Source organism: Balaenoptera ricei, chromosome 21 (assembly GCF_028023285.1).
Source record: "Balaenoptera ricei isolate mBalRic1 chromosome 21, mBalRic1.hap2, whole genome shotgun sequence".
Taxonomy (NCBI): domain Eukaryota; kingdom Metazoa; phylum Chordata; class Mammalia; order Artiodactyla; family Balaenopteridae; genus Balaenoptera; species Balaenoptera ricei.
Genome location: NC_082659.1, coordinates 35,167,553 through 35,187,318, shown reverse-complemented (window position 1 = coordinate 35,187,318; position 19,766 = coordinate 35,167,553). Strand labels below are relative to the sequence as shown.

Sequence of the window (19,766 nt, the reverse complement as noted above, 5' to 3'; positions counted from 1 at the left end):
GCAAATCTGCGTCCAGAGCCGAAGAGCCGGGGGGAGTTATCTCCCGCCTTCCCTTCCTCAGGAGGCGGGCGGGCTGTACAGCCACCAAAGGTACGCAATGCACATCAGGGTCTGCAATTACGTAAACTTCTGTATTAGTTTCCTAGGGCTGCCGTAACAAATTACCATAAACTCGGTGGCTTAAGACAAAAGACATTTATTCTGTCATAGTTCTGGAGGCAAGGAGTCTGGAATCGAGGTGTCCGCAGGGCCATGCTCCCCTCCAGGGCTCTGGGAAGTCTGCTCCACGCTGCCCCCCCGGCCCCCGGCGTCCCCTGGCTTGCGGCTTGGCACTCGGGGCTCTGCCTCTGTTGTCCCCTGGCTACAATTCCCTCTGCGTGCGCACCTCAACTTCCCAACCCCTCTCTCCTTATAAGAACACCAGTCATTGGCTTTGGGGGCTGCTCGAATCTGGTCTGACCTCGTCTTAATTTGATCACATCCGCAAAGACCCTGTTTCCAAATAAGGCCACGTTCACAGGTGCAGGGGGTTAGGACTTCAATGTCTCTTTGGGGGACTCGACCCCCAGCACCTGGTGTCCAGAAAGCTCACTCTTCTGCCTTTGTCTATCCAAGGCACGCATGTGGCTTCACCCTCCTTGGTGAGGTCCTGGGCGGAGCCCTGTCCGGCTCCCCAGAGCCAGGGAACCCCTCACACAGGGCCCCTCACCCCCTGCCGTATTTCTGTACATGTGAAGGCTCTCGTCCTACACCTTCAAACTCCTCATTCAGTTCACAACACCCGCAACTTGTGTTCCCTGTGTGTCTCACACCCTGGCCCACACACGCACCGCAAGTGAGGTGTGCGGGGCCGTGGGCTCAGCCACCAGCGCAGGCTCTTTGGCCAGCCCCTGACGCCGCCGAGGAACTTCACAGGAGCAGGACCCCGAGACCTTCCGAGATGAGGCAGAGAGGGAGTGCCGAGGCCATGCAGGACTTCTGGTTTTGAGGTGCCCCTTAACTCCTAAAAGGTTCCAATTTCTTCTTCGTTTATTCCATACATCACTAGGGTTGTAGCCTTCATGTCGGGAGCTGCAGAAATGGGGGTTCTTCTCCCTTTACTGCTGGGGTGCGTACAATGCAGAGGTGATTCCCTCTTAGCGTTAATTAAACTCCAGCATTTGTGCAGAAGAGAGGTCGCCATGGGACCCCCAAGGGTCCTTTCACTTGATCGGGATCGGCTCGCTGCAGGGTGATGTGGCTTCATACACAAGTGTCCGTCTCTGCGGTGTCTGTCTGTCCAGAAGACGGCCCAGCTGGCGGCTGCAGGATGACACGATGAGGCTGTCACTCAAACAGCTCCTGGTAGTCGGGCGGCTGCTCCTGCTGACCGCAGGGGTACAGAAGGAGCTCCTTCCCCAGGGAGGTGATGGGCTCCTCCTGTGAAGCAGAGGGTACAGGTCAGGCTGTGCCCAGTGACAGCAGCACAGGTACTAGGTGGCTCCTGAGTCTTATTTATGAGACAGTTCAATAAGAAGCCATGCCCTCCCCACCTCGCCAGAGCACATAACTTCTGGTCTCCCCTCGGTGTACACAAAGCTTTCCTGGCTTAGGCAGCCTTGAAAGAGATTTTTCTTGCCCGCAAACTGCCATGTGGTCTCCCTCCCTTCTGGGTTTGTGCTCTAACTTAAGAGTGTTCTCATGATGGAAAAGAATATATTAAAAAAAAAGAATGTATATATATGTATAACTGAGTCACTTTGCAGTACAGCAGTAATTAACACCACATTGTGAATCAACTATACTTCAAAAAAAAGAGTGTTCTCAGATGTGATCAGAGGGCACAGATTCTGTAGCATCTCCTGCATGCTCTGCCCTAGTGCGTTCTCCCTGAGCATCTGAGGAGGAACTAGGTTCAGTGATAAAGGAAATGCCATTGACAATCCTGATTATCAGGAGGGGTCATCACAGGCTAATCCCCCACTGCTTGTGTCAGTCATTTTTCTTGGAATTGCCTTTCACTGTCAGAGCTGCTGCAGGACCCCTATCACAGAGCCAATGAAGCTGTGTATCGCTTCACCTTGTGGTACTCCACCAGCTCAGCCAGGCTGGCATGCTGCAGCTGGTCCGCACCCAGGAAGCTGTACGAGTCCGTGGAGGCGTCTATGAGGAAGTGTTTGCAGCCGTCCTTGGAAAGGTAGGACAGGACGTAGCCCTTGATCCTCTCGCTGACCCGGATCAGAAAGCTGCCTGGCACGCACGTGCTCAGAAGCTCATTCGCTCTCTGTAGTGTGAGAATTCCTGTGGGAAAGAAGAGGGGTTTCAGCCAAGTCATTTCCAAAACTCCCCTCTGCTAAATGCAGCCGCGTGGATAAAGCTAATAAAAATCTGAGCAGGTTTAAGTCCAGTTTGGACTTCTTAGGAATACGGTATAGTATCATTCGTCGTCTGGTATTTGGTAACTGGGCCGGGGTAGGTTACATAAGACATAAGCAAATGGATAGCATAAACGAGAGAGCTGAAACGTTTACCCCTCAGAACACATTTCCACTCGCACACCCACTGACAACAGCACAGGCGTCAGGTGGCTTCTGAGTGTGGTCGGACCCTTGACGGTCGTCCTGGGAGGGTGAGCTCTCCCCAGTTGACTGACGGGGACTCTGTGGCCTGGGAATGATCCTGCTTGATCTGGAACGGTAGTTCTCACCCAGGGCGATGTCTGGAAATGTCTGAGACACTTTGGCTGTCCTGGGTCGGGGGCTACTTTCCCCCAGTGCGTCGAGGCTGGAATGATGCTAGGCCCCCCACCGCGAACAGAAGAGCCTCGCTACAGAGAGTGATCCAGCCCCAAGTGCCGCCAGCGCCGGAGGTGGGCACCCCGGTCGGGTGTCAGCGAGTTAGTGACACAACCAGGACGGGCCCAGGCCTACCCAGTGCCACTGCTGTGGCCACTCCTAAATGATGCTTCCCTTACAGGAATGAAGGTAGATATATAGGGATATGCACGCACATGTGTATATATGTGCTTATCTATTAACATTTATGTCTTCACATACAGTCAAAAGAATGAAAGCCTTCATATATATACACATGAGTTTTATACACCTATGTATACATGTGTATAGTTTGGATGCCTCATGAATTCACACTGATTCAGACCGGCCTTTTCCCCAATGAGTCCACACGCATGAGGTTTGACTCGTATTCCCGGTTCCCCTTCTCATGCCTAGTGTAATTCTTCAGATGAACCAGCAACGTGATGAGACAGCCAGAAAGGGCACAGACACGCCTTGGCAGGGTGGTGGGGGCGGTGAGCGACGCTGACCTCTGACCTCTGACCTGGGGAGCAGCGTTCTCTGCGCCCTCTCCCACGTCAGCAGATGGGACCCCCCGCCTTCTCCCATGCTGATCCTCAGTATCCATATCAGGAAAACCCGGAAAACCTCCTGGTGAAAAGGCAATGGGTTATCACAGCCCTGTAGTCCAACATGACTAAACGTGGTAAAGTTAACTGAGAATTAAACCTAATTATCCAGGGCGAAGCCTAAAATAAAACTGCTTCTATGTTCTCTTTTGTAAGCAGACCTTTAATAAAGGGAGGATTGGAAATCCGCTGGTCTCCCCCCGCCGAGACCAGCCGACTGGCCCGCCTCCTGCCCCGTCCCCCCTGCAGGGCCCGCACCTGACATCCCGGTGTGTGAGGCTCGGCCCCAGGGCGATGCCAGGATGGGGGTGGGAGTCGGGGCGCTGGACAGGAAATGAGCCTGCCGCCTTTCCTCTGGCCCCAGCTCTGCTGTGCCCCTGCCCCACGGGGCACCTTCTCCGTCCTCTCCAGTCACCTTCCTGCCCTTCCCCGGCGAGGAGCCCCCGGGTCAGCTGCTGGGTGTCCGCGTCAGGTGCCCAGGTGATGCCCAGGTGAGCTCTCCCAGCTACGACCGCTTCCGTCTGCCTGTTTTACCTTCTGCACACACCCGGTCCCACGGAGGGCGACCGGAGGCTGAACCAAGGCCTCAGGTGACCAGCCTGCCCGGGGCCTGCAGGGGAACAAGGTTTGAAGACTCTGGGTCTGTCTCTGAAACCAGGGGTATTTTTCACTGACTTCAGAATCGAGCCGAGGGGCTCATTCTGAAAAGATTTCTCTCCCCTCCCCGACTTACTGACAGGCTGACTCTGAGATTCCAGATTACTTCAACAGATGGGACAGATGTTATAATGTATAATGTCTGGATTTCATCAAGATGGATTTGGATTCCTAAAATGAAAGTTATTCTGGAAAATTATACCCAGAATAAGGCAAATTCCTCTTAAAATCAGGTCATATAGTAGCTGTAAATCAAACCATCCGAGAGCCTCCCAGTCTGTAACTATTCCTCATTACACATAAGTCCTGGTGCTGTCTCGTCTCCAGAGACACCGGAACTCGGTCCTAATGGGGCCTCCTTCCACTCAGTGGTACCCACAGCAGGTGCAGAAGGCGAATGCTACGGGGACCAGGCTTTGTTCTTTTTGCTTTACAACAGGGTCACCGTGCCTGAAGGGCACGCTCTCTTGGTGCACCTGTGATACAGGTCGATGGACAATTTCTCACGATTCCATCGAGGGCAGCAGGTGCCTTCAGGGAGGCCTGACTGAGGTCACTGCCAAGCGGGGAGCTTGGTCTGCCCGTAAAGGGAGCTCTTGAATGCAACGCCGAAGCCCAGCATCAGATATTAATCACCACGGACTCGTGCCCCGTGCACGACTCTAAGAAATTAATTCTAGAGCAGTGAGTGGTCTTCCTCCAGTCCCTGAGGCTGTGACACCTCCAGGCCACCTCCCTCGCACCAGCTCTCCTCACACAAGAACCAAACCTGTCTGAGAGCATAGAAGGATCTCCGCGCTAGTGGACACGGATACATAAAAGCTTCCTTCTGCTTCACCAGTTTTTTGAAACGAACCAGCTCTTCACCCAGCGGTCTATTTTGGAGCTGAATCCAGGCCGGGTGGGGCAGAATGGCGGTGGCCCAGGGGACAGCAGAGGGCATTGCGCCAGGGGGAAGGGGCTAAGCTCCCGAGAGCCTGGACCCCCGGCTTGGAGGGGAGCAGAGAGAAAGGTCCCACTTGTCCCGGTCGTCTGCGTGATGCCCGGCGCCCTCAAGAACAGTCCTATTCAACAGAATTTTCTGGGACGATGGAAATGTTGTCTGTGCCGGTCATGTGTGGCTACTGAGCACCTGACATGCGACTGAGGGACTCAATTTTTAATTTTAATTAATTTTGATGTAAAGAGGCAGGCATGGCTAGTGGATCCATATCGGAGAGCACAGCCCTAAACCCCTGTGAGTGTAGGTTTAGCGCTCCAGGCCAGGCCCAGGAAAACTGTTTTTGCACAGGAGACGGTAAATGGGCCCCAGGAGACCTGAAACAACTCAGAACCCCCCGCAGGACCCTCACTGGAAAGCCAAGTGACAGCGACTCCCCTACAGAAGGAGGGCAGGTAAATGGGATGCCCTTTGCCGGCCCTTCCTCCGTATTCTCCAAGATTCAGCCCAACAGCATGAAGCGTGCTCATCTCTCCCTGAGCAATTTGAGGCTCAGGGTCCTGCAGGCCCGGTGAGCACCTGGCCCCATCCCCGCTGAGCACTCACTCAGCCTCTCCAAGGGCTCACCTGGCCCGACCTCCACCTGGGCAAGCGCCGTCCACAGCTCTGAGGGGACCACGGCACATTCTGCTCTGTCTCTCCCTGCCCCACCTCCTCGTGGGCAACGAGAGGGCAGCCCCCACTCCTTATTTATTTTCACAGCCTCAGCACCTGCCACTCAGGATGCCCAGAAAAGGTCGAACGAATAATTTTGTCTTACTTCTTTCTCTAGGACACTTCTAGCAACCACTGCCTCTGGTCTGAGAACTGTTACCAAGGGGACAAGGGGTGCACTCAGGTTTCTCCAAGGCACCGCTAGGTCTAACTCTGCTGATACACGTACATCTGTGTGACCTGCTTCCAGTGTCTGGAAAAGCTGTGTTTAATAACCAGACGAAAGATAACCCAACAACAACAGCACTGAGGGTTCTTTGTGTCTGCCTGGCACTCCTCCAGGTGTGCATTCCCTCATTTAATCCTCACGGTGGCCTGAGGAAGAGGCACCGTCACTGCCCTTCAAGGACAAAGGGGAAGGCCCGTGTTGCAGAGTTCCTGACATGCATAAGGCCTCTCGGGTGGGCCCGGAGTGCTGGCTGGACCAGGTGCCTGACCCGAGGCCAGGATCACACACACCCATCCGGAACACCTGTCCCCGGAGGGCACGTCGGTTCTTCCAGGCAGAACCCTGCAGACTGCGAGTGTACACGTTATCCCCGGGGAGTCTTAAACTTGGGAGAGAGCTCCTCCCTACTTTACATTCTCTGACCCTGCAGTATGTAAAGGAAGCACGTTCAGAGAGGCTCTGGGTCCTGCCCTGGTCCTCTGTGTAGAAGGAGACGCACCGTGATGCTGACATTCACCCTTGACGTCTCAGGCACCTTAGGGATGAGGAAAAACGGTCAGAGCTCTTAAAGTATTATTCATAATGTTTCCTTAATAATGCAAAGGTTAAAATTACATCGTTTGTTCTCACTTCATCACCTTAACGGCTAACACTTACTCACCAGGCCTGAGAATGCGTCACACACAGTTCTAAGTACTTTATGTATTTTACCTTGTTCAGACCAGCCCTGGGAGGCAGGTAACGTCATTATCTGCATCAGACTGATGAGAGTCAAGTGCAGCAGTCATGCGATTTGCTGAGGCCACACAGCCGGTTGGTGGGGGACCGGGAGCTGAGCGCAGGCGGCCAGGCCCCAGAGATGCGCTTGTCGCCAGTGCACGTGCCCGCTTCCCCGCACCGGCTCAAGAACCAGCGTCTAGCCTGCTCTGGCTGTGGCAGCAGAAGTCCAGGACACAAGGCACGTGACAACAAAGAAAGTCTGACAACAAAAGCATGGACTTAAAACTACTTCTCTAAAGAGTAGAATGCCCCTTTCCAGAAACGCGTCCCAAGTAAACCCCCAAGCAGAGCCACTCCCCTTGGTGGGACCCACCCACTGCCCTCTCTCTTGCCTCCGAGGTCCCTCCAAGACCACAGTGGAAACCGCAAGCCCGGAGCGGTGGGCGTCAGTGATGGGAAGTGTGAGGCCCCGAGCGCAGGCAGGCCCTGACCCCGGTGGCCCGCAGCGTCCGCGTGAGGACCCAACTGCATCATTTGAAAAACTCAAGGAAGAGAGGGTTTGGGATTAATGGACTGTTCTCCGCATTACTGGAATAACATACTAAGCCCTGGGTAATTTATGAGAAAAGCCAGGGTCTCCCAGAAAAAAAGCAATGCGTAGTGTTCGCTGCAGAAAAGATAGCTCTTCTCAAATCTGAATAAATACTGTAGCTTTCACCTCTTTATGTTTCACCTTCAGGTATTTCAGAAATCTGAACTAACACTATGCAGGCACATAGGAGAACCGCAGAGAGTAATTTGGACAAAGTGCTCTGATGCCTCGTTGTGGATGAAGCTTTGATGCTGAACGGAGGGGACTCCCAGGGCTCGTGGCTCAGGCCCTGCTGGTCCCTCCCAAGGTCAGGGTTTCCCCGTGCCCTCCCCTGCACAGGCTGGAGATAGGTGGGCCCCAAGCCAGGCATTTACAACTGGCCTCCCGTTTACATTTCAGGGGGCAGGAAAAAGTGCGCTTCAGGCCAGACTAGTCTTCTGTTTGCATTTCCTGAGACAGGAGATAGATGGGTTCTAGGTTAGACAGTTAAAATCAGCCTCCTGTTTGCTCTCCGAAATGGAAGTGACAACAGAAACAGTGTAAATAGCCAGACTTTGTCTCCTGTGGATGCCTGAAGATAACAGTCTTGGCAGGAACAGAGAGGGGCTAAACTTTGTTTGGGTAAAGGATCAAGATGTCACATATTTCCCACCCTTGGGGCAAGGGAGACGCTGCGCATGTGCAGAAAGCCTCCTTGGGGGTCAAAAAGGAGGGGGCACCACCCCATAATAGGTGATGCTAAGGCCATCCCATAGGCCTCTGGGCTGGAATCCATCTTGGAAAAAAGTTGCGCACACGTGTTAGGGAGGGTCCTAGGGCAGGGCAGGTGCGGAGAAAGAAACCAGATAATTGGCCAGAGGTAAACAGAGACCCGGAAGAACTGCCCTGTATAAGTGACTTCACTGCCTCTTTACTGCGTTCCTCCTCATTAGGGAGGACGCCCACACCCTTTCTCTCCGGGTGTGCATCTCTGCCTTGTTTCTGTCTTAACTGAACAAACTGTTTCCCTGTGTGCTCTCCCACTTGCTGTGCTGTGTCTCTAATAATAAACTTTGTACCTGTTTTTACAGTTTTTGCCTCTGAGAGAAATGCATTTTTCACCGAGGGCAAGAGCCAGGGGGTGTGGTGGCTAGGATTCCTGGTTTTCATCCGGGGTCCCCAGGTTCAATTCCTGGGCAGGGAACTAAGATCTCGCTTCACGCCACCACTCCCTGCTGCCTCTGCGAGATCACTGCCTCGCACAGGCACCGACGTCCTCCTGCTTCCGACCACAGCCTCTTCCACTCCGTGAGGCAGCCGAATCATAGATGTAAGTGAGGCAGGGTGAATACATTTGGGTGACTTTGGAAAGTCACACAAATCAGTAATTTGTGCTTAAGACAGAAGCTTGAAAAATCCCTTTGTGAGAGATGGGTAGAATTTTGATGGCCCCCCAATTAAGAAATCTCTACTCCTCAGCAAAATAGCTGAAGGACAGATTGTCACTTATGGATGCCAGTTTCCAGGTTAATTAAGGTTTTAGCCTGAAAGAAATCTAGGGAGGCTTCTGTGAGACTTTCTCAATGCAACCCATCCAGGTATATACACTCAGCCCTGGAGGACTGTGCTGATAGAGCCTGGATGGCACACTGCAGGTATAATGGAGGAGAACAAACCTGACTCCATATTGGACCTGTTCCTTTAGCTCTAACCTTTGTGCTCTGTGCCCTGTGCTTAGTCATGCTGGCTCTGCACCTTTGTAAAAAAGAATGCTGCCTATAGCCTGAAATATACAGGGTAGTCCATTCTCAAGGCTCTGACCTTTAAAGGTATAACGCTTTCCATTCACATAGAGATAAAAAGTTGCAGAACACAGAATAACCTTTGTCTTGTTGTGACCTGACCTACGTGACCTACGTGGACAGCAGCAAGAACAAAGGATTCTGACACCAAGAAGTCTGTAATAACGAAGCACACCACCTCCCCTTTTAGTGTAAAAGCAGCCTGAATTCTAGCTGGGGTAAGATGGTTCTTTGGGACACTAGTCCACCATCTCCTCTGTCTGCTGGCTTTCTGAATGAAGTTACTGTTCTCTGCCCCAACACCTCATCTCTCAATGTATCGGCCTGTCATGCCCCGAGCAGTATAAGCTTGGACTCGGTAACACTGGGAAGACAAAGACACAGGACTCCTCCTGGACAATCATCTCTAGGGAACTTAAGTTCCAGAGAATAACTGCCTCCACAGAAATGGACAGGATTTACCCCCAATGGAGGATGAAAATTTGGAGGGTGTAGCTAATATGGAAGGAATCAAAATAGTTGCAGTATGAACTGTGTTGGTAGCCCATAGATGTTAAAAGGATTTGCTTTTTAAGTAGCTTAAAATGTAAAGTTTTAAAAAAATGTAAAGCACTTGGAGGGCAGGTTCAATCATATGCCACGACAGCAAAGACATCCACAAGAAATAAATCAGGTGGAAATATTTCATCAACAGTCTAAGCATTTCCATTTTTGGATAAGGAAGCATAAATTACATTTCAGAGGAATAATGATCAGCTATTGATGCATAAAGCAAGCATGTGAATTATCTAACAACAACAGAAGTAATTAGAAATTTCCTAAATCAGAAATCCGTTTACACGTTTACTTCTATCTTTTTCCCACCTTCCCACTCCTAGTTCCTGCTGGTTCCTAAGCTCCTGACACTGTTGCATATTTAACAGGAGTAGGAAAATGGACAGAATGAAGAAATGGGTCTCTGGGTTTCTGGATGGACCTTCAAACTTCAGTTTTATTTATTCCTTGGCCCTTTTCTCCAAGAAGTGGTACAATTAATTACATATCTACCCACGTTGGAGACTCACAGCAGGAGACAGAATGAGTGAAATGACTTTGCTCAGAGGGGTGTTAAGTTTGGCCAGGAAGTCTCCCTGACACTTATCACCAACTGCACAAACGGTCCAGACCAAAAGGCGCTGTAACAGGGTGGCCACACGCAAGAATGAAATGGATAAAAACAAGGATCATATTCGAGGGTCAAGACAGTCCTGAACTGAACACAAGCATGCGAGGAGATAAGCAGTGAGGAACAGAGAAGAAAACAATCCCTCTTAAGGAAACAAAACCAAATAGACTTAACAACTACAGTACTCAGAAAATTATAAATCTAGAAAAGAGAAGACACTGCTTCAGTGACCCTAGGACTCACTGCCATCTCACCACATCCTCCCTCCTAACCCCACGCTCAACCCTAACTGCTTGTTATGCTGAACTTTCCACACAGCTTTATTCCCTGATTGTGGGGTGGCTCTCCGTTTGTTCTTCCAAATTACTGTCGCCTTCTGGGGTGACCTCCTGGGCTCTAGGCTTTTAAAGGACAGGCCCTAAGTAAATACTTGAGGAAACAGCCTAGGACGGTTTTGGCAGTAATTAGGATCTATTTTGTTGAAGTGCTGCGTCTTCCTTGTATGTGAGGCCGCTACTCAACACAATACTTTGTGGTGGGGTGAGGATGATGAGGAACAGAGAGGCAGGGAGGACAGGAGGGGCGAACTTCCAATAGGAAGCTGATCGGTTCTGGTGACAACAGAAACACTGCACCAGGCCCTAAGCACTTCACGCATGTCAGCTGACTTACTTAAAAAACAATGCTGTGGTGTAGATATTACACCCATTTACAGAGGAGAAAACACAACTGAAACCCAGTGATCCATCTTGGAGTCTGGTACTAAGCCTGCACCATACTACCTTTCCGAGCTAGGAGCTAAGAAAACTCTGTGCTGCTTTGGGGCATTAAATTTTTAAAAATCAGTTTGAGATATCATTTACATACAATAAAATTCACCAGTTTTAAGTGTGCCGTAGATCAATTCTGACAAACGCATACAGTTGGGTAACTACTACCACAATCATAATAAGATTGCACTTCTGTTACTCCAAACCCTGTGGCCTTGGAACATTTGTATGTCAAATAACTGCTTCTTGGAATCCCACCTGGAAGTGAGCAAAACAGTGTCCAGACAAAAGTGTGCTTTTCCCTTATTCTCAGAGGCAGGGATGGGGCAAGACGTAGCTGAATGAGGTCTCTTTGACACTCCTATTTCACCACTGACTGTGAGACTGAGTGACCTCATTCATTTATCAGAGAAGCAAATCTCTATGGTATTACTGTTCACTGATTTAAACTTCACAGGTAATAAAAAGCACCACACGGGTGTTCTCACTTGTCCTAGTGCAGATACACTGCGGCTTTGAAGTCAAATAGATCTGGGTGTGAATGCTGCTTCTGCCACCACAGGTGGGGAAAGAACCTACCATTTTAGTTCCTGGGTTCTTCTTCTGTGGAGTGGGAATGAAAGTTATCTTCTTCAAGAGTGCAGTGCAATGCTTGGCCCATGTTAGCCCTCGAAATATTACAGCTCCAACAGAATACTCTGACAGTAGAATTAATAAGAGTTCAACAGTGTTACTGGACTCAAGATCAATATATAAAAACATAACTTCTTTACACCACCAACAACCAATTCTATACTTCAAAAAATCTCTTTCAAAATAGAAACAAAAATTATAAGTACATAGAACTAAAGTCTGGTTTGCTTTTTTTAAAGTGCATGTCGTGTATGGGGAATTTATTTAATGATTTAAAAAGAAATATAAGGAGACATTTACCATGTTCACGGGTGGAAAGATATGATAATATAAAGATGGCAATTACCTCTCCAAATTAATCTACAAATTCAATGCAATTCCATTAAAAATCCCAACGAGAGTTTTAAAACTTGACATTACAAATCAGTGGAGAAAGGAAGGATTATTTAAGGAATGATGTTGGGACAACTGGCCACTCGTATGAAAAAGGATAAATCAAGCCTCTATACCACATATCATATATAAAAATAAATTACACGGTGGAGTCAAGATGGCGGTGTGGGAAGACGCAGACTTTGCATCTCCCCACAACTAGGGCACCTGCCCTGATGCCCGAGGAGATGAGAGGAACCCCCAAGCGAACCAGTAGGACGTGGAGGGACTGAGAGGGCAGGAGAAATGGAGGCTGGACAGGACCGGTGCCCCTGAGGGGTGGCTGAGAGGGGGCAGGGGTTCCCACACCTAGAGGGACCCTCAGAGGCTCGGATTGGGGGGATGCGGGCCCAGCGTTACCCCTGCCCAGTTGGCCGGGGAAGTCTGCCCGGCTCTCAGGCCAGGTCCTACGCCCTCAGAGGTCCCCTCCGGGCTGTGTTGGTCCTGGGGACATAGAAGGGAGGCCGGGAGAGAACAGGAGAGGCAGGCGGGAGGGCCCTCCAGGACCAGAGGAGTGGGAGAGGATCACAGGGCGTTTGCTCTGCCCACTGGGGCCTGGGGAGCCTGCTAAGCTCCCAGGCCAATCTCCCACCCTCTAAAGCCCACTCCAGACCACATGGGCCCTGGGGACATAGGAGGGAGGCCGGGGAGATCAGGAGAGGCAGGTGGGAGGGGCCCTCCAGGACGGGAGAAGCAGGTGAGGAGGGTGTTTGCCCTGCCCCTTTGAGCCCAGGAAGCCTGCTAGGCTCCCAGGTGGGGTCCCCTGCCCGCTGAGAGCAGGGGTGGGGGGCACGCCTGGGTCCCTTATGTTCCATTGAGCCTAAGCCCCACCCCCCTACCCCCCACCTTTTCCAGCCCTGTGCGTCCTGAGCATAGGCCCCGCCCACTGCCCAAACCTCACCCTTGCTTAGGCACCACCCTCCACAACCAAGGCCTTTTCCACCTTTTTTTTTTTTCTCCTCCTCTTTTTCACTATTGTGGCTCTGTTTTACCTTCTGGTTGTTGCTTCATCTATATTTTAATTTTTATATTTTTTCTAACATAGCTGTTAGTTTCCTAGTCTAATTTTATTTTTTACATTGTTTTGTTTTGTTTTTTTGCCACCTGGTGCAGCTTGCAGGATCTTGGTTCATGAGCTGGGGGTTGGGCTGAAGCTCCTGGGGTGGGAGCTCCAAGTCCAAACCACTGAACTAACAGAGAACCTCAGACCCCAGGGAATATTCATCAGAGTGAGGTCTTCCGGAGATCCTCATCTTAGCACCAAGACCCAGCTCTACCAAACAGCTTACAAACTGCAGTGTTGAAAGCCTCAGGTCAAACAACCAGTAAGACAGGAACACAATCCCAGTCATAAAAAAAGGAAAAAAAAATGAGATGGCAAAAAAATATGTCACAGATGAAGGAGCAAGGTAAAAACCTACAAGTCCAAAAAAATAAAGAGGAAATAGGCAATCTACCTGAAAAAGAATTCAGAGTAATGATAATAAAGATGATCCAGAATCTCGGAAATAGAATGGAGGCATGGATTGAGAAAATACAAGAAATGTTTAACAAAGATCTAGAAGAACTAAAGAACAAACAAACAGAGATGAGCAATACAATAAGTGAAATGAAAAATACACTAGAAGGAATCAATAACAGAATAACTGAAGCAGAAGAACAAATAAGTGAGCTGGAAGACAAAATGGTGGAAATATCTGCTGAGGAGAAGAATAAAGAAAAAAGAATGAAAAGAATTGAAAACAATCTCAGAGACCTCTGGGACAACACTAAATGCACTAACATTCAAATTATAGGGGTCCCAGAAGAAGAAGAGAAAAAGAAAGGGTCTGAGAAAATATTTGAAGAGATTATAGTTGAAAACTTCCCTAACATGGGAAAGGAAATAGTCACCCAAGTCCAGGAAGCACAGAGAGTCCCATATAGGATAAACCGTAGGAGACACACACCAAGACACATATTAATAAAACTAACAAAAATTAAATTCAAAGAAAAAATATTAAAAGCAGCAAGGGGAAAAAAAAATAACATTTAAAGGAATCCCCATAAGGTTATCAGCTGATTTTTTAGTAGAAACTCTGCAGGCCAGAAGGCAGTGGCAGGATATACCTAAAATGATGAAAGAGAAAAACCTACAACCAAGATTACTCTACCCAGCAAGGATCTCATTCAGATTCGATGGAGAAATCAAAAGCTTTTCAGACAAACAAAAGCTAAGACAATTCAGCACCACCAAACTAACAACAAATGCTAAAGAAACTTCTCTAGGCAGGAAACACAAGAGAAGAAAAAGACCCACAAAACCAAACCCAAAACAATTAAGAAAATGGTAATAGGAACATACATATTGATAATAACCTTGAATGTAAATGGATTAAATGCCCCAACCAAAAGACACAGACTGGCTGAATGGATACAAAAACAAGCCCATATATATGCTGTCTATAAGAGACCCACTTCAGACCTAGGGACACATACAGACTGAAAGTGAAGGGATGGAAAAAGATATTCCATGCAAATGGAAATCAAAAGAAAGCTGAAGTAGCAATACTCGTATCAGATAAAATAGACTTGAAAATAAAGACTGCTACAAGACATAAGGAAGGACACTACATAATGATCAAGGGATTAATCCAAGAAGAAGATATAACAACTATAAATGTTTATGCACCCAAATTAGGAGCACCTCAATACATAAGGCAAATGCTAACAACTATGAAAGGGAAAATCGACAGTAACACAATAATAGTAGGGGACTTTAACAACCCACTTACCCAATGGACAGATCATCCAAACAGAAAATAAATAAGGAAACACAAGCTTTAATGACACAATAGACCAGATAGATTTAATTGATATTTATAGAACATTCCACCCAAAAGTGGCAGAATACACTTTCTTCTCAAGTGCACACAGACCATTCTCCAGGATAGATCACATCCTGGGTCACAAATCAAGCCTCAGTAAATTTAAGAAAATTGAAATCGTATCAAGCATCTTTTCTGACCACAGTGCCTATGAGACTGGAAATCAATTACAGGAAAAAACCTGTAAAAACCACAAATACATGGAGGCTAAACACTGCACTACTAAATAACCAAGAGATCACTGAAGAAATCGAATAAAAAAATACATAGAAACAAATGACAACGAAAACACAAACCTATGGGACACAGCAAAAACAGTTCTAAGAGAGAAGTTATATCAATTCAATCTCACCTCAGGAAATAAGAAAAATCTCAAATAAACAATCTAACCCTACACCTAAAACAACTACAGAAAGAAGAACAAAGAAAACCCAAAGTTGGTAGAAGGAAAGAAATCATAAAGATCAGAGCAGAAATAAATGAAATAGAAATGAAGAAAACAATAGCAAAGATCAATAAAACTAAAAGCTAGTTCTTTGAGAGATAAACAAAATTGATAAACCCTTAGCCAGACTCATTAAGAAAAAAAGGGAGAGGACTGAAATCAATAAAATTAGAAATGAAAAAGGAGAAATCACAACTGACAGCAAAGAAATAAAAAGGATTATAAGAGACTACTACAAACAACTATATGCCAATAAAATGGACAACCACGAAGAAATGGACAAATTCTTGGAAAGGTACAATTGTCCAAGATGGAACCAGGAAGAATTAGAAAATATAAACAGACCTATCACAAGTAATGAAATTGAAACTGTAATTAAAAATCTTCCAACAAACAGAAGTCCAGGACTGGATGGCTTCACAGGCAAATTCTATCAGACACTTAGAGAAGAGCTAACATTGATCCTTCTCAAACTCTTCCAAAAATTTCCAGAGGGAGAAACACTCCCAAATCCATTCTATGAAGCCATCATCACCCTGATACCAAAACCAGAAAAAGACATCACAAAAAAAGAAAATTATAGACCAATATCACTGATGAACATAGAAGCAAAAATCCTGAACAAAATACTAGCAAACAGAATCCAACAACATATTAAAAGGATCATACACCATGATCAAGTGGGATTTATCCCAGGGATGCAAGGATTCTTCAATATATGCAAATTAATCAATGTGATACACCATATCAACAAATTAAGGAATAAAAACCATATGGTCATTTCAATAGATACAGAAAAAGCTTTTGACAAAATTCAACACCCATTTATGATAAAAACTCTCCAGAAAATGGGCATAGAGGGAACCTACTTCAACATAATAAAAGCCATATATGACAAACCCACAGCAAACATCATACTCAATAGTGAAAAACTGAAAGCATTTCCACTAAGATCAGGAACAAGAAAAGGATGTTCATTCTTGCCACTCTTATTCAACATAGTTTTGGAAGTCCTAGCCATGGCAGTCAGAGAAGAGAAAGAAATAAAGAGAATACAAATTGGAAAAGAAGAAGTAAAACTCTCACTGTTTGCAGATGACATGATACTATACATAGAAAGTCCTAAAGATGCAACCAGAAAACTACTAGAACTAATCAATGAATTTGGTAAGGTTTCAGGATACAAAATTAATGCACAGAAATCTCTGGCATTCCTATACACTAACAACAAAAAATCAGAAAGGGAAATTAAGGAAACAATCCCATTTACCATCATAACAAAAAGAAGAAAATACCTAGAAGTAAACCTACCTAAGGAGGTGAAAGACTGTACTCGGAAAACTATAAAACACTGATGAAAGAAATCAAAGATGACATAAACAGATGGAGAAATACACCATATTCTTGGATTGGAAGAATCAATATTGTGAAAATGACTATACTACCCAAAGCAATCCCTATCAAACTACCAATGGCATTCTTCACACAATTAGAACAAAAAATTTTACAATTCGTAGGGAAACACAAAAGACCCCACATACCCAAAGCAACCTTGAGAAAGAAAAACGGAGCTGGAAGAATCAGGCTCCCTGACTTCAAACTATACTACAAAGCTACAGTAATCAAGACAGTATGGTACTGGTACAAAAACAGAAATATAGATCAATGGTATAGGATGGAAAGCCCAGAGATAAACCCACGCACATATGGTCACCTTATCTTTGATAAAGGAGGCAAGCATATACAGTGGAGAAAAGACAGCCTCTTCAATAAGTGGTGCTGGGAAAACTGGACAGTTACATGTAAAAGTATGAAATTAGTACACTCCCTTACACCATACACAAAAGTAAACTCTAAATGGATTAAAGACTTAAATGTAAGGCCAGACACTATAAAACTCTTAGAGGAAAACATAGGAAAAACACTCTTTGACATAAACCACAGCAAGATCTTTTTTGACCCACCTCCTAGAGAAATGGAAATAAAAACAAAAATAAATAAATGGGACCTAATGAAACTTAAAAGCTTTTGCACAGCAAAGGAAACCATAATCAAGACGAAAAGACAACCCTCAGAATGGGAGAAAATATTTGCAAATGAAACAATGGACAAAGGATTAATCTCCAAAATATATAAACAGCTCATGGAGCTCAATATCAAAAAAACAAACAATTCAAGTAAAAAATGGGCAGAAGACCTAAATAGACATTTCACCAAAGAAGACATACAGATGGCCAAGAGGCACATGAAAAGATGCTCAACATCACTAATTATTAGAGAAATGCAAATCAAAACTACAAAGAGGTATCACCTCACGCCGGTCAGAATGGCCATCATCAAAAAATCTACAAACAATAAATGCTAGAGAGGGTGTGGAGAAAAGGGAACCCTCTTGCACTGTTGGTGGGAAGGTAAATTGATACAGCCACTATGGAGAACAGTATGGAGGTTCCTTAAAAAACTAAAAATAGAACTACCATATGACCCAGCAATCCCAATACTGGGCATATACCCTGAGAAAACCATCATTCAAAAAGAGACATGTACCACAATGTTCATTGCAGCACTATTTACAATAGTCAGGACGTGGAAGCAACCTAAATGTCCATCGACAGATGAATGGATAAAGAAGATGTGGCACATATATACAATGGAATACTACTCAGTCATAAAAAGAAACGAAATTGAGTTATTTGTAGTGAGGTGGATGGACCTAGAGTCTGTCCTACAGAGAGAAGTAAGTCAGAAAGAGAAAAACAAATACCGTATGCTAACACATATATATGGACTCTAAAAAAAAAAAAAAAAAAAAGGTTCTGAAGAACCTAGGGGCAGGAGAGGAATAAAGACTCAGACATAGAGAACAGACTTGAGGACATGGGGAGGGTGAAGGGTAAGCTGAGACGAAGTGAGAGAGTAGCACTGACATATATACACTACCAAATGTAGAATAGATAGCTAGTGGGAAGCAGCAGCATAGCACAGGGAGATCAGCTCGTGCTTTGTGACCACCTAGAGGGGTGGGATAGGGAGAGTGGGTGGGAGACGCAAGAGGGAGGGGATATGGGGATATATGTATATGTATAGCTGATTCACTTGGTTATACAGCAGCAACTAACAACAACGTAAAGCAATTATACTCCAATAAAGATGTTAAAAAAATAGTACATTAAAAAAAAATCATGGTGAATAATATTTGATTTTTTTAACCAATAAAGAAGTCAATATAAGGTTTTTCATGGAAATTAATGTAAGAATTGGAAAAATAAATTCTTTATAAACTAATAAAAAAAGGCTAACTGGACAACAAATCAATGCTAATTAAAATAAGGTGGTTCCACTGCAGGCTGTTAGATTAACAAAGAAGTCTGGCAATATCACATATGTCAAGTATATAGGAAGAAAAACTCTCAAGTACAGCTAGTGGGAGTATAACTTTGTATAATCACTTTGGAGGGCATTTGGCAATATTTAATATAATTAAAGATGCACATACCTTACCTCCCAGCATTTCCACTTCTAGATGTATACCCTGAAGAAATTATCATGAATGTCTACAATGAGACATGTTCAGGGTGTACACCACATCATTTTCTTCAATAGCAAAAAAAATGTACCAAATGTAGGAGAAGGGATGAATGAATAATGATATGTGTGTGTAATAAAATATATATCATCGTTAAACACAAATAAAACATTATGTGTTTTATAGCGTGTGTATTATAAATATTTAAATAACATATATCATATAATACTGCACTACAGGTAAAATGAATGAGCCAGTCTACATTTATAAACAAAGAAAAACCCAGATAACATAATGTTGAGAGAAAACACACGTTGCAGAAGAATGTCTATAACATGATACCCATGTAAATGCTAAACACAATATTCTGTTTTATAGAAACATACATATACCTATGTTTTATATTTTTAAAATATATTTTATAGAAATACACACATATGCATATATATAATAAGAGTATAAAAATATGGATGGAAAGGACAGCTTCAGAAGAGTGGTTCACCCATTGGGAAGGAGAGAAGAAAATAGAATCAAAAAGGGAATAAAAAAGAAGCCTTAATTCTCTCTGTCAGGATTTATTTCTTAATAAAAACAGATATGAAGTAAATATGGTTTTTAACATTCACTGTATCTGGAGAGTAGCTATAACGTGTTTCATCACTGGCACTAGATGTATTTCCCTCTGTACTGTTCTTGTTTAAAATATTTCATAATTAGAAAAATCATGTTTAGGGACTTCCCTGGTGGTCCAGTGGTTAAGAATCCGCCTGCCAATGCAGGGGACACAGGTTTGATCCCTGGTCTGGGAAGATCCCACATGCCACAAGGCAACTAAGCCCACGTGCCACAACTACTGAGCCTGAACTCTAGAGCCGCGAGCAGCAACTACTGA

The 19,766-nt window shown here is 45.7% G+C and overlaps 1 protein-coding gene across 10 annotated transcripts in view; it reads right to left on the bottom strand.

The window, feature by feature from the left end:
* Nucleotides 1-180: 180 nt before the first annotated feature.
* The window catches only part of SH2D4A (SH2 domain containing 4A), a 72,741-nt gene continuing 53,155 nt past the window's right edge, over nucleotides 181-19,766 (bottom strand). For all 10 annotated transcript variants that reach the window (XM_059909226.1, XM_059909234.1, XM_059909228.1 and 7 more), the window contains 2 exons: nucleotides 2,060-2,280; nucleotides 181-1,419 (listed from right to left, as the gene is read on the bottom strand). In XM_059909226.1, coding sequence (XP_059765209.1) covers nucleotides 1,327-1,419; nucleotides 2,060-2,280 — 314 coding nt within the window. In that variant the 3' untranslated portion in view covers nucleotides 181-1,326. The remainder of the gene's footprint in view (nucleotides 1,420-2,059; nucleotides 2,281-19,766) is intronic.